At 55.0% G+C, this 14958-nt stretch overlaps 1 protein-coding gene across 1 annotated transcript; it reads right to left on the minus strand.

Annotated features, from left to right (window-relative positions):
• Positions 1 to 5617: 5617 nt before the first annotated feature.
• PRR18 (proline rich 18) lies at positions 5618 to 9377 on the minus strand. The gene is made up of 2 exons (XM_070796501.1): positions 8916 to 9377; positions 5618 to 8820 (listed from the first exon to the last, which is right to left on the minus strand). The coding sequence occupies exon 2, from the start codon at positions 8805 to 8807 to the stop codon at positions 8031 to 8033; it is 777 nt and encodes a 258-aa protein (XP_070652602.1). The 5' UTR covers positions 8808 to 8820; positions 8916 to 9377; the 3' UTR covers positions 5618 to 8030.
• Between the last annotated feature and the right edge of the window lie 5581 nt (positions 9378 to 14958).

Genomic DNA, 14958 nt, shown 5'->3' on the forward strand with positions numbered 1-14958 from the left:
GCAAACAGGCCGCCTCTGGTTGTACAGCTATGTGAAGAGTTACGCACATCTCAGGGCAGAGCTAGAATCTTCGCAACACTGACAGTAAGTGCCCACGAAGGACTCGTCGATGGGCAGCTGCAGGGTAACTGGGCAACGGGCTGACTGCAGCTCTTCCCATCTCATTTACTGCCTTTTAAAATACTTATTTATTGTTTGGCTGCATTGGGTCTTCCTTGCGGTACGCAAGATCGTTCCTGGCAGTGCATGGAGTCTACTTGTGACATGCGGGCCTGGTTGTTCCCCAGGATGTGGGCTCTTAGTTCCCAGACCAGGGATGGAAGTCACGTCCCCTGCTTTGCAAGGCAGAGTCTTAACCACTAGACCACCAGAGACGGTCCCCTCACTTACTTCCCTAATGAGGCTCTCCTGGTGATTCTAGAACGAAGGTCAGAGCAGCTAGACTTCAAGGCACCGCTCACATGATCACAGCTCCGTTTTTGCCCGGATGTCTGCTCTTTTCTTTTCCACTGGTGAGGGGTCCCCTCCCTTTGTGCTTCATGTTTAACATTTTGAGGACATTTTTCTCAACTATGGTCAAATATCCCATTGTTAGTGGAAGAGTAGTGTAATCTCTGCCGGGAGCTACCAGACTCTGAGCATAGACAGGCGTCCTTGAGACAGTGCCCCTGACTTTCAGACATGCCTTCTGAGCAGACAGAAAGTGAGGAAAGAAAGTGGAACAATCTCTGCGATTCGGCTTCGACTGCAGGGCCCTGGTGCCCACCAGCCAGCCTCTTGGGACAGCTGTGCTTTATAACAAGCATGAAGTCATCTTTGTCTGTCACTGACCCTCCCACCACCCGCAGTGTTTCTCTGCAGGCCCTGGGACGGCACAGCAGTGGGTACTGGCTGTGCTTGGTTGTGAATGGGCCCATTGTTGGAAGTCCCATCCCCACCACTGAGAGATTGTTTCAGAACTCTCTGGCTCTGTTGTCTCAGCTGGTATAGCCTCAGGGTCAGTGGGGTCATGTTCAGGGGTCTGAGCCCTATGAGTGCAAACACCACGTCACCACATGCCAGGCCAGGTCCCCCGCCTGGAGCTCCCATCACCTAGGTCCAGAGCGGGAAGTGGGGCAGACAGTGACCAATGAGGTCACTGTGAACGTGGGGAGCTGGGATGGGCCAGGCCCTGGGCTCGGGCACTGCCAGCCAACCTGCATCATTGTGCAACCCCTGGACACCGCTAGTGCCCCTTGGGGTCACCCAGTCTCCTCCAGTGTCTCTCTGCTTTCTCCTTTACCCAGAAACTTAGTTTCCCTAAGAGCACCTTCTCGGCAAGTCCCTGGGACAAGGCTTCCATCCTGGAGACCACGTCACGCCTTCCCAGCCCTGGGTAACACACTGGTGAGTCTCAGGTGACTCTCTAACCCTCAGGAGCATCGTAACTTGGAGGGTGCTGGCCCCTCCACCCATGAAGTGACAGTGACGAGTCCACATTGGGAGATGTCTGGACAGACTTCCCAGGATGCTGCCCCGAGGATGTGGGACATAGCATCTGGGGGGTGGGGGAGGGTGGGCTCCCCTCCCTCCCCCACCCCAGCACCGTGGAGCCTGGATCCGCTGGGCACTGGCCACAGTTCGGTTGCTGCCACTCACACCTGAGTGCTTGGGCCACATCACGGGCCCCCTTCTGTCTGTAAAATTGACCAGAGAGCGTCATCCAAATCGATGGTGAATGCAAGTGCTCTGAAAAGAAGGCTAGTCTTGGTATCAGTGGGGCTCCCCGGTGGCACAGTGGTAAAGAGCCCGCCTGCCAATGCAGGGAACACAGGAGACCTGGGTTCGATCCCTGGGTCAGGAAGATCCCCTGGAGGAGGAAATGGCAACCCACTCCAGTATTCTTGCCTGGGAAATCCCATGGACAGAGGAGCCTGGCAGGCTACAGTCTACATAGTCACAAAGAGTCGGACTGACTGAGCATGCGCACACACACTCGTTATCAACACACTAAAAAGGGCAGAGAGCAGGGACCAGGGCAGAGACTAAACCCAGAGGCTCCACAGAGACCGCAGCCTGTTGTGGGGGGGGAGTGGGCCGTGGGACTCCCAGGGGCGAGGGCATGGGAGCGGCCCCTCGCTGTGAACGACGTGGCCTTGCAAACCAGGCTCTCCCAGTAAAAGGGAAGCAGTTTTCCCAACGTATTTGCGACTGTGTGCTGGACGCTTTCTGTTTATCCTTTGCTTAAGGAAACAGGCAAAATCCTCCTTGCGTCCAAATGAATCGCAATGCAAAATAAAAAAACATTTATGCCTCACACATGCAAATATCAGCTGTTCTGTCTGGCAAACTAGATATTGACCTCGGAAAGGAAATGTTTCTGAAACAACACAGAGAAAACCTCAGCTGGTGCCTGTTCCCACCAGCACTGTCGGCAGTGGCTGGGAAAGCTGTTACTTCGATTCTGCCTGCCCCTGGTTTGACTGATTGCCCTTTTAAGATCTGTAGGATTGCAGTTAAATTTCCCCTAATTCCTGATCTTGACAGTTTGTGGTTTTTTTCTGTCTTTCTTTTTTCATGATCAGTCACAACAGGTACCACTCGTTTTAACTAATCTCGTGTGCTAAGTTGCCAGTCGTGTCCAGCTCTTTGCGACCCCATGGACTGTAGCCCGTCAGGCTCCTCTGTCTGTGGGATTCTCCAGGCAAGAATACTGGAGTGGGTTGCCATTTTCTTCTCCAGGGGATCTTCCAGACCCAGGGATCAAGCCAGCATCTCTTTCATCTCCTACATTGGCAGGCAGGCTCTTTTAGCTCTAGGGTCACCTGGGAAGCCCAACTAATCTTTAAAAAGAAGCAACGTAAGACTTCGTGAGTTTTCTGTGCTGTTAGTGTCCTATTTTGTTGATTTCTAGTGTAGGGCTTCCTGATAGCTCAGTTGGTAAAGAGTCACCTGCAATGCAGGAGACATAAGAGATGCTGGTTTGATTCCCTGGCTTCAGAAGATCCACTGGGGAAGGGATAGGCTACCCACTCCAGTATTCCAGCCTAGAGCATTCCATGGACTAGAGTCAGACATGACAGAGAGACTTTCACTCACTCGCTCAGTGTGATCTTTATCCACAAAAGATTTTACACCTATACTCCATGGAAAAGTTGGTTCCATGGAAAACCCACTGAGGGAGGCACTTGGAAGTGGCCCCTTGTGAGGGCCCTCCCCAGGCGGTCACCCGTGCACCCCTCCACGCTCACTAGATCCCTCGTGTGAAGGTTAAGAACTTGAACGCGGGGGCCTGGTGATGAGGGCAGCTCAGCAGCTGTGTGCTGGTGTGAGAGGCTCACCCCTTAGGACTCACTGTCTACACCTACAAATAGAGGGAAGGCAGCACCGCCTCCCAAGTGGGTCCCCTACACGCAGAGACACCCGTGGGGGCCCTTCCTAGATTTCCGGGGACGCCCAGGCCCCAGCTCTGATACTCCTGCAGGCTTCCTCCAGGTAGGAACGACTGTGGGCACTTCAGGCATCTTTTGCATCAGGTGGCCAAAGTATTGGAGTTTCAGCTTCAGCATCAGTTCTTCCAGTTAATATTCAAGACTGATTTCCTTTAGGATGGACTGGTTGGATCTCCTTGCAGTCCAAGGGACTCTCAAGAGTCTTCTCCAACACCACAGGTCAGAAGCTCAATTCTTCAGCGCTCAGCTTTCTTTATAGTCCAACTCTCACATCCATACATGACTACTGGAAAAACCATCGCTTTGACTAGTCCAACCTTTGTCAGCAAACTGATGTCTCTGCTTTTTTAGTACACTGTCTAGGTTTGACATAGCTTTCCTTCCAAAGAGAAGGGTTTTTAATTTCATGGCTTCAATCACCATCCACGGTGATTTTGGAGCCCAGGAAAGCAAAAATCTGTCACTGTTTGCTCTCTTTCCCCTTCTATTTGCCAGGAAATTATGGAACCAGATGCCATGATCTTTTTTTTTTTTTAATGCTAAATTTAAAACCAGCTTTTCATTCTCCCCTTTCACCCTCATAAAGAGGCTCCAGTTCCTCTTCACTTTCTACCACTAGAGTGGGATCATCTGCATATCTGAAGTTGCTGATATTTCTCCTGGCGATTTGGATTCAAGGGTAAGAAAGTTACAGATTCAGAGTCAGTTTCATCTGACCAGATCCCACAGATCACCACCATCCCTGGAACTTTGTCATTTGTTGGGAAACCACAAAACCGAAGTTTCTGATTCCTGGCATCTGCTTTTTCCAGGAAGAGAACAGATGGACATAAAACCTCTCTTAAAGTGCCAGGGTGTTTCCTAGATATGCAGAATTTAGTCACACGTGCCCTGCCCTTCGATAGAGACCTTCCATGTCCGCTCACTATAGCACAGACGCCCGGCCTACGGAGTGTGTGCTCCCCCAGCTACGGGCAGGGCAGCGAAGGGAGGATTAGGCCTGAACATCACCAGTTACCCAGAGAACGCGGGGTTCCACCTTCTTCCTTCCATGGACATCGCTTATCACCTTTTCTCCATGGACCGAAAGATTTCAAAGACAGACCTCATCCTGTGAGTAATCTGTAGCTCTCACCATCATTCAAACGGACTCTTCTGATTGGAATGACACACCAGACTGAAAGTACTTTCAGCAAAAGGAAAGCATTGTAGTAGTGAGCGTAGATGGAACTCTTAATCTGGGGTCATGAGCTCCCTAAAACATACGCAGATTTGGTTGTTAGCAGGCATATTCTTAGGAGTATTTCTGAAATTAGCTCTCATGGGGGTTGGGACCCCACAAGAGGTTAGGTACTGCTGGCAAGTAGCCTTGTCAAAGTCACTCAGTCGTGTCCAGCTCTTTGTGATCCCATGGACTGTAGCCGCCAGGCTCCTCTGTCCGTGGGATTCTCCAGACAAGAATACTGGAGTGGGTAGTTGTCCCCTTCTCCAGGGGATCTTCCCAACCCAAGGACTAAACCCAGGTCTCCCACATGGCAGGCAGATTCTTACCATCTGAGCCACCAGGGAAGGCCAAATAGTTTTATTATGACATTATTTGACCTAGCAATAGAATTCTTAAAATCCCGGTCATTGCTGGCAGCAATTAAGAGCTAGTGGTAAAGAACCTGCCCTCTAAAGCAAGAAACATAAGACTCTGTTCTGGGTCTGGAAGATCCCCTGGAGAAGGAAATGGCAACCCACGCCAGTATTCCTGTCTGGGAAATCCCATGGATAGAGGAGCCTGGTGGGCTACAGCTCATGGGGTCACAAAGAGTCAGACTCAACTGAAATGACTTAGCAGGCAGGCACGACCGTTTGCTAACCCCTGGAAATTCCAAAGCCTCAGGTAGGGCAGTACCAGGGAGAGGCCATCGCAGAAGAACTCTATTTTGGTGGTGTGTGGGATCTTAGTTCCCTGACCAAGGACTGAACACATCTGTGTCCTGGGCAATGAAAGCTCTCAGTCCTAACCACTGGGCCATCAGGAATCCTCTCGGAAAACCTTGGTGATCTCTTCCTGGCCAGTGTTTAATATCCTCCTAAAAAGAAACACAGGCATCACATTTCTCTTTTACTTAAACATGAAGAAACTGCAGTGCAGTGACTTGGAAAACATCAGTTACGACGTGAACGCACATCATGTGTCACGTGTAGAACATTTTTTTTTTGTCTTTTATTGAGGGTTGTCAACCAGAGCAACATGAACGTTTGACCCATCTGCTTTCAAAATGAAAAACAAGGCACACAACTCCATCCGACATCGCAAAGGAGAAAAAGTGCGTGTGTCCGTGGCCAGTTACGGGCGAGACGGGGCTGGGGGCCCAGCGGAGCGGGGAGGGGAGGAGAGGGAGACAGAGGACGAGATACGGACACAGACAGCACGCGCGCCAGGGCCAGGACAGACACAGACGCAGGACGCTCCGCAAACATCGACTCCTTCAGGAAAGTCTTCACAATGTCCTTACTGTCATGATGGGCAGGAACCGGGGCCTGTTAACCACTGGCGTTTGTGCCGAGCGCACATAAGGCCAAGGCCCGCCGCCCTCCTCGACCTCACAGTCGACGTCCAGGGCAGCGTTCCTCCCCCAGCACCGAGCTCGGCAGACTCCACGGCGGTGCCCGCAGCATTCACAGAGACACGTGTCTTAAAGTCACCTCCGCACGACTGCTGCCTTTGCCACTCTGGTATTAAGACACGCATTTAAAAGAAAACACGGTCCGGCTCTGGGCATCCATACAGGAGGCAAGCTATTCAGCAGGTGGGGTCCTTGGTCCTGCATCTCATCTGGCGGCTGATCCAGCTCCCACAAATTTAGATGCTTCGTGTCTACCTAGATGTGTGCCTAGCATGGGAGAGCGACAAAAGCAGAGACCTCCGCAAGAAAAATACAAAATTGGTTTTTAAAAACGTAAGGCTTCAATGTACAATCCAAACAAGACTTGACACTTTAAAGTCTGATGAGATAAACATTAAACTAGTTATTAAGTGTTATAGAATAAGTCACAAGTTGAGGTAATACATTACACTCTCATATGACCAGCTTTATCTGAGTATAACCTTCTCCCCCTTCTCAACCTTGGCGTTAAATACACTCAGGTGCACGGAAGGAATACCTAGAAATCAGCCTGGAGTTGGTGGAGCAGAGTATGACCTCTAAAAGGCAGGGGAGTCTTACCCTGTATTCAAATAATAAATAGAAACTTCCCTTTTCCAAATCACTGCATAAACTGCACAAAGCCACCGCGCCACTGATTCTCACACAGGGACCAAAAGGCACGGAAAACACCCACCTGCCCCGCACTCCCACTGGCCCTACAGAAGCGGGTCTCCGGCCGCTCATCGCGCCCTGCCCCGCACTCCCACTGGCCCTACAGAAGCGGGTCTCCGGCCGCTCATCGCGCCCTGCATGTGGGTCCAGCTCTCCGCACGTCACCTCCCCCCCTTCTTTCTTCCCCCCACCCCTTCTTTCTGTAGCACAAAAGACACTTGTGAGCAGCACTAAAATACAGAGGGTGCCTTCTCCAGAAGCGGGGCCGCGCCGAGCTGCCACCTCACCCTGGACGCCAAAGTGTCCCCACGGCTGTGCTTGCCCATGTGTGTGTGTGAGTGGAGAGAGCATGGTGGGCAAGAACTGTACGGGAACCGGTGTGAGCATGTGTGCATGAACGAGCGTGAGTGTGAGAATGGATAAGTATGCATGAGAGCACAAGTATGTGAGTGTGAAAGCTGAGTGTATGGAAGCAAACGTGCGTGTGTGCAGGCACGTATGCGTGTAAGTGTGCATGAGAGCACAAGTGTGTGAGCGTGAAAGCTGAGTGTGTGAAGGTAAGCATGTGTCAGTGTGCCGGCATGTACCTGTGTGTGGGGGCCCCTGCGCGTGGGCTCCGGCCGCCAGGAGTCTGCGTGGTGACCGCAGAGCACTGTGTCCATCACAGCGCCCACTGGCCAGGCAGACTCTCCTGGTGGTCAGCACCCTCTCCCTTGCCATCAGGAAGTTCGGTTCAGCTGCGTCGCCGGTTTTCCAGGCCCCAGGACATGGTTCCCACTCAGGAGAAGCAAAACCGTCCACGCAGCGCCGCGCCCAGCTCTGCCCCTGACCGCCACCCTCCCGGCCCCGCACCTGGGGGTCACTAGGCCCCCCGCACCTGCAAAGCCGCACCCACCAACGGGCCTTCCCCCGCTGAGCGGGGGCCCGGGGACCCTTAGGGGTGGGGGCTGAGAGGCATGGGTACCGCGACTCACCCCCCAACCACGAGCCCCGAGGACACCCGTGGGCGCGGAAGAGGCCAACAGATGCAGAGGGCAGACCCGCAGGGCGAGGCCCGGCCGGCGGCAGGGCAGGGTCGCGGCAGTCTCCCCCTTCCTCTGCAGGTGGTGGGCCGCGGGGAAGCCGGGAGGGCCGCAGGCGGGGTAGCGCCCGTTTCCCCCTTCCCTGCAGGTGCTCGGCCGCGGGGAGCCCGAGAGGGCCGCAGGCGGGGCGGCGGCCGTCTCCGGTCCTCTGCAGGTGGTGGGCCGCGGGGCCGGCTCTCCGGAGCCCGGGAGGGCCGCGGGCGCGGTCACAGCGAGCTCAGGTGCGGCAGCGCGTCCAGGGGCCCCGCCCGGTCGCGCGCGGCGGCCGCCGACTCCACGCCGCGCAGCCACTCGGTGCACTTGCGCACCAGGCCCTCGTCGGCGGCCGCGGCCTCCTCCTCGTACTCCACGTCGTCGTATTTGTGCCGTTCGTTGAGCAGCGACACCTTGAGCAGCGAGCGCAGGTCGGCGGGCCGCGGGCCGGGGACGGGGACGGGCGGCGGCGGCGGGGCCAGACGGCGGCCGAGGCCCGCGGCCCGGGGGCAGGGGGCGGGCGGGCGCCCGGCGTCGGCTGGGGGCGCCCGCCGGGGCCGAGCCAGCAGCTGCCTCTCCAGGTGGCGCCGCTGGATGACCAGCACGGCCTCGGGCGTGAGGCTCAGCGAGAAGCGCAGGGCGGCGTCCGGCCCGGCGCCCGAGGCGGCGGTCCGCGCCCCTGAGGCCGCGGTCCCCGCGGGGCCGTCGCCGGAACCGGCCGGCCGTGACGCGCACGGGGCCGGGCCGCGCGGGGAGGCCGGGCCGGGGGCGCGGCGGGCCGGCGGCCGCTTCAGAGTGGCGGAGGGCCAGGAGCTGGACAGCGGCCCCGGCGGCCGCTCGGGAGGCCTCCTCTTCTTCTCGGCGGCCACGGCGGGCGGCGAGGGTCCGGGCGGGGCGCAGGCGGGCGCCGCCGCCTTGCGCGGGGCGCCGGGCTTCCGGGGCGGCGGGCGCGCGGCGGGGACCCCGGGGGCCGGGGTGGGCGGCGGCGGCGGCGCGGGCGGGAACGGCATGGTGGTCAGCGCCCTGGAAGGAGAGGGGCGGCTACCGTGTGGGCGCGCCGAGCCCGGCGCCCTCCCCGGGGGGCCGCGGTCCGCCCCCCGCCCGCCCTCCGCACCCACCTGGGCTGGGCCGCGGCATCTCCGGCGCACACACGCCCCCCGCGTCCACACCCAGGGCCTTGCGGCCGGGCACCCCGCTGCCTTCCTCCGTCCTGCCTTCCTTCCGGGGCCAGGGGCTCTGCCGGCTCTCTTCCGGGGACAGCGGCGGCCGGTCCACGCGGAGCCGGGCGCGCCCGCGGGAGGAGGAGCCGCTGTGCCCGCACGCCCGGCGCCGCGACTGGGCGGCCGAGGCTCCCCGGGCGACCTTCCACCGCGGGGGCTAATCCATCAGAGGCGGGGAAGGCCGGGCGTGTCCTCCGCCCGAGGCGGGGTCCTCGCACGTGGGCCAGAAAGTCGTGTGCCACCTCTCGGCGCTTCTAAGGTGGTGCGCAGGCCGGCGGCGGCGGGGGGACCGCGGGCCCCGCGCGCGGCCCGGCATCCCGGTGTCGCGGGAGGAAGCTGGCCAGAGCTCAGAGGCGGGCACAGGCATTTCAGGGCATCCTTCTGGTTTTGTTTTTGGATCATGTTGAAAGACAATCATTTTAAAATTAAAAACCTCGTATTCCTTGACGAGGCAAAAAAAAAAAAAAGGCCAGTTTCGGTGAAATCGTGATATAGGACCTTCAGTTCGTTTCAGGAGACTCCTGTGAGCACACGGAAAGCATTTACTTCTTTAACAGTGGTTCAAAGGAATGCGACAGCTTCACTGTCAACTTAGAGTCTAGTGGTAGAGACCTGGAAGCATTCCTTCAGTTTTCAAATGTGTGTTAAATAAATGAATGATTCATTGAATAATTACAGAGAAGTGCATCCTAAAGTCAAAATTTCAAATGAGGAGTCCCTGCATTACTTATGGAGAATCATCCATTGTTTAGAGCTCAAAAAAAAGTTTTTTTTCCCTATGCATGGGATATGATTTTCTGGGCCAGGGAAAGCGTTAGTCACTCAGTTAGGTCGGACTCTTTGCAACCCCATGGACTGTAGCCTGGCCAGACTCCTCTGTCCATGGGATTCTCAGGGCATATTACTGGCTATGGTATACTGGAGTGGGTTGCCATCCGTTTCTCCAGGGAATGAAAGAAATTCTCAGGAATTCTCCAGGGAATTCCTTTCTTCCTGACCCAAGGATCGAACCTGGGTCTTCTGCACTGCAGGTGCATTCTTTACCATCCGAATCCCCAGGGAAGCTCTTTCTGGGCTATCCAGGAACACAGCTAGGTTGTGTGCGTTATGGCCCGGGTTAGCAGGGAGCCCTCAGACGTGGCCGGTGCCCCCTGCGCGGGGCCCTGTCCCGCTCTCCAGGCTCTCCTGCTTCCCACCAGCACCTCCCCGCTGCTCCCCTTCCCACGTGCTCCCCTCAGGGCCCTGCAAGAAGGAACATGATGGGGGGCTGGAAACGTTCTCTTGATGGCCTGGGCTCCACCATCACCCTCAAACCAGCCCGAGTGTCCATATTCTCCATAAAATACACAGTCCCCGTTTCCAGACAGGGCTCCCCTCTGTCCTTTCCCCCTGGACCTTCTCCCTGTCCCTGCCAGTGTCTCAAGGCATCGTGTCTCCTCCCAAGGCTCAGGGGAAACACACTGGAGACCGTTTAGGTCATAAAACACCCGCAGCGCCGCTGAAATCACGCAGGCATTTTATCCCGGCTGTTCCTGGGTGGGTGTGGACTAGCTGTGGAAGCCGTGGCGGCAGGAACACTCCTGCCAGGAGCATGGAGGGCGGCAGAGGAGGTGAAGCCGGTGCAGATGGGCGGGGTGGGGGTCAGGAGGCGGGAGGAGGAGGAGGGGCTAGGGGACCACGGCTATGGGGCAGCTGGACGCCCAGAGAGGGATTCCAGGAGGGACCTCAGCACTTCAGGAGCTGTGCCCGTATCAGCGATGGGGTTTCCCTGCTTCCTGTTTCCTAATTCTTGAAGTCATTCAGTCCTGTCCGACTCTGCGACCCCATGGGCGGCAGCCTGCCAGGCTACTCCGTCCATGGGACTTTTCAGGCAAGAATAGTGGAGTGGGTTGCCATTTCCTTCTCCAGGGGACCTTCCTGACCCAGGGGTTGAACCCAGGCCTCCCGCATTGCAGGCAGATGCTTTACCCTCTGAGCCACCAGGGAAGCCCTGTTTCCTAATTCTTAGGATGCTTTGGAAGTGACCCTTGAAGGGTGAGAGTGGGAGGTGAGCGTCGGTTGGCATGCCATGGTCACGACAGCCGTGTAGTCCACGCACACGATGGACGTGCTGTGTGGCACTTGCCGCCCCGCCCCTCTGAATGTCTCCAGTCTCATAGAAAACCAGGGCTCCGGGGCGGAAACACCTCCCAACCACATGCGGCCCCGGGGGCGGGGGGAGGAGGAGACGAGCCTCAGCCCAGCCGAGGGCTCCAGGGCCACGTCTGAGCCGTCGGCACACTAGAGGAGAGAGGGGCGACGAGGGTAAGGAGCCTGCAGCACCCACAGCAGCGGCAGGTCGGTCTTTTCCTCCGAGAGAAACTGGGAGCCGTCGGATGGATACACAAGTCCCACCAGCCTGGTCCGTGGGCTTGTCCCAGTCCGCCCACGTCGGTCCCAGCCCGGAAGCTCGGGGACTTGGCACGCGGCACATCTGCCTGGCCTCTGAGGCGGGAAGGTGAACGCCGCGTGCGCCCCCCAGCACCCAACCCGTTCCTCCGCCCTCTCCCCGCCCCCGTGGGGGAGAGGAGTCCCCAGCCTCGTGGTGGGTGGGCTGCCCTCCCAGGGGCCACGGAGGGGTTAGCATTTCTGGAAGGCTTCGGGCCCGCAGACTCTGCGAAAGCCCCCTGCTGACAAGTTCCTCTGCCTAGAACTTTCAGCCCCCTGACATCGGAGGCTGGAAAGCCCGCCTGGGCCTGCAGGAGCCCGCGAAAGCCGCCTGTGTCTGCCCCTGACACTGGCGTGCTGGCTGTTAGAGAGCCCGCTCCGCGTTCTATTTGGTTGACTTGTTAGCCAGCGACAGTTACCAGTAAGGAAAGTCACACCAGGGAAGACAGCAGACCTCCGTTCAGAATACGGGATGGAGCGGAAAAGGGATCAGTCAAGAAATATAGTCCGATTTAATTCATAATTTACATGGGCTTTTGCATAACATGCCCAGAACACAATAGTGGGATAAACTACTGATATACCAAATAGTAAAACTAGGGTACTGTGGTGAGATTATCAGTTCCACAGCCACGTTTCTGCGGTGCAAGAGGTGATCTCCAAAATACTGAATTACATCTCACCCTAACGATATGAAATTTACTGTTTGAAATAAAGCTAGTTGATTTGAAAGATCAGTTAAAATCAAATACATGTATTCAGAACTGTCCATAGTTTTTACGTATGATATTTAATTTTCAAATTTATTCTATTTCCAAATTTCAAATAAACAATAGCAATACTTTCCCACCATTTGGAAATCAGTAGTTTTTTCTCCTACTGTTGTAGCAGAGTCAGTGTATGGACAAAGACTTTTCATTATTGTGCTTGTGCTAAGTCGCTTCACTGGTGTTCAACTCTTTGTGACCCCATGGACTGTATTCCACCAGGCGCTTCTGTCCGTGGGATTCTCCAGACAAGAATACAGACGTGGGTAGCCATACCCTCCTCCAGGGGATGTTCCCAATCCAGAGATTGAACCCATGTCTCGTATGTCTCCTGCATTGACGGGCAGATTTCTTTGCCACTAGCGCCACCTGGGAAGCCCCTTTTCATCATAGTTCAGTTCAGCTGCTCAGTTGTGTCTGAATCTTTGCAACCCCATGAATTGCAGCACACCAGGCCTCCCTGTCCATCACCAACTCCCAGAGTTCACCCAAACCCATGTCCATTGAGTCGGTGATGCTATCCGACCATCTCATCCTCTGTCGTCCCCTTCTCCTCTTGCCCTCAATCTTTCTCAGCATCAGGGTGTTTTCAGATGAGTCAGTTCTTTGCATCAGGTGGCCAAAATATTGGAGTTTCAGCTTCAACATCAGTCCTTCCAATGAACATGCAGGACTGATCTCCTTTAGGATGGACTGGTTGGATCTCCTTGCAGTCCAAGGGACTCTCAAGAGTCTTCTCCAACACCACAGTTCAAAAGCATCAGTTCTTTGGCACTCAGCTTTCTTTATGGTCCAGCTCTCACATCCATACATGACCACTGGAAAATTGCCTTTTCATACTGTTCATGGGGTTCTCAAGGAAAGAATACTGAAATGGTTTCCCATTCCCTTCTCCAGTGGACCACATTCTGTCAGACCTCTCCACTGTGAGCTGTCCATCTTGGGTGGCCCCACACGGCATGGCTTGGTTTCACTGAGTTTGACAAGGCTGTGGTCCATGTGATCAGATTGGCTAGTTGTCTATGATGGTGGTTTCAGTCTGTCTACCCTCTGACAGGCCCTCTCTCAGCGCCTACCGTCTTACTGGTGTTTCTCTTACATTGGACCTGGGGTATCTCTTCACGGCTGCTCCAGCAAAGCGCAGCCGCTGCTCCTTACCTTGGACGTGGGGTATCTCCTCACGGCCACTGCCCCTGACCTTGGACGTGGGGCAGCTCCTCTCAGCCGCTCGCCGCTCCAGCGCCTTGCAGCCGCCGCTCGATCATAACCACCCTTTAAAATATTTTCAGGATGAGTAAAATAAAGGCAGAAAATATTTCAATCACTAAAATAAAATACGAAGAGTATATCCATGCTTGAGTAAAATTACAGAGGGCAGTTGTTCCACAGGTTTGAAACTGAACTGAAAGTGATAGGGGCTGTGGAATGATGACCGCAGCCCACGAAGAAGGGCCACAGACATGCTCCCGCTTCACGCCTGGACCCCACAGACACGTCCAAAGTGGACACGTGCTGTTTATCAGACAGACACACTGCTCAACTGGTCCTCACCTTGGAGTTACCAGTGGATTAAATTACAGCCAGTGATCACATGAATACCAGGAAACTAGCCATAATTTCAAGAAACCTTTCATTTTCCTCATTAATTTTAAGTTCTTGGTTCTACTAAGGCATATACTTCAATGTTCAGAAAAAACTCAGGAAGGGAAACAATACTGTCTTTACAATTATACCCTCTTCCCGTAGGCTCAACTTCATTTCTGACTTGATTCAAAGTTTTTACTGGATAGGGTGAAAAGTACTCAAACATCTGGAACTAAAACTTAATCTGAATTTTAAAACATGGAAAGCTAACTCTGGTTTTTAAAAAAATCCCATTTTACGGCTTCTCTAGTGGCTTGGTGGTAAAAAATCTACCTGCCAATGCAGGAGATGTGGGTTCAGTCCCTGATCTGGGAACACTCCAGATGTCTTGGAGCAACTAAGCCCGTGAGCTGCAACTGCTGAGCCCACGTGCAGCGCCTCCTGAAGCCTGCTCGCCTTAAAGCTCACGCTCCACGAGAGAAGCCACCACAGTGAGAAGCAGGAGTAACACAGCTAGGGAGCAACCCCACTCACTGCAGCTGGAGAAAAGCCCGGGCAGCAACAAAGACCCTGCACAGCCACAGAAAGGACATTTTTTTCATGGATTTTAAAAGTCCTATTTTATTACTGAGAAATTGAGAACCTGGTCAATAACAACAACAACATCAACGCAAACCACCTTCTTCTAACACTGATCTGATTTGATGAAAGGCTTTGAGAGTAGAAAGACATTTAGGGCTTCCCTTGTGGCTAAGCTGGTCAGGAATCTGCCTGCAATGTGCGAGACCTGGGTCCGATCCCTGGGTTGGGAAGATCTCCTGAGAAGGGAATGGCTGCCCACTCCAGTATTCTGGCCTGGAGAATCCCATGGACAGAGCAGCCTGGTGCTGCAACCATAGGGGTTGCAGAGTCAGACACGACTGAGTGACTAACACTTTCTCTTTTCCTATCATTAAGGTGGTAAGCCACTTTATCTAGATTACTTCACTGAAACCTGTTGAGAGTCTGCTGAGAGGAGAACCAGTAATACTTGCATTTTCCAGATGAATAGGCCAAGGTTTGCCCCGGCAGCCCACATCATGACCGGGGTGGGCTCTGTCCAGGGAGTAAGAGCCCTGTACACTCTCTGCTCAGTGCCGGTGAGTCTCGAGAGCCCTCGACAT

The sequence above is a fragment of the Bos indicus genome, chromosome 9 (genome assembly GCF_029378745.1).
Source record: "Bos indicus isolate NIAB-ARS_2022 breed Sahiwal x Tharparkar chromosome 9, NIAB-ARS_B.indTharparkar_mat_pri_1.0, whole genome shotgun sequence".
Classification (NCBI taxonomy): domain Eukaryota; kingdom Metazoa; phylum Chordata; class Mammalia; order Artiodactyla; family Bovidae; genus Bos; species Bos indicus.

Coding starts and splice junctions, on each gene's coding strand:
- PRR18 (XM_070796501.1), bottom strand. CDS start 8,807: ATGCCGTTCCCGCCCGCGCCGCCGCCGCCGCCCACCCCGGCCCCCGGG.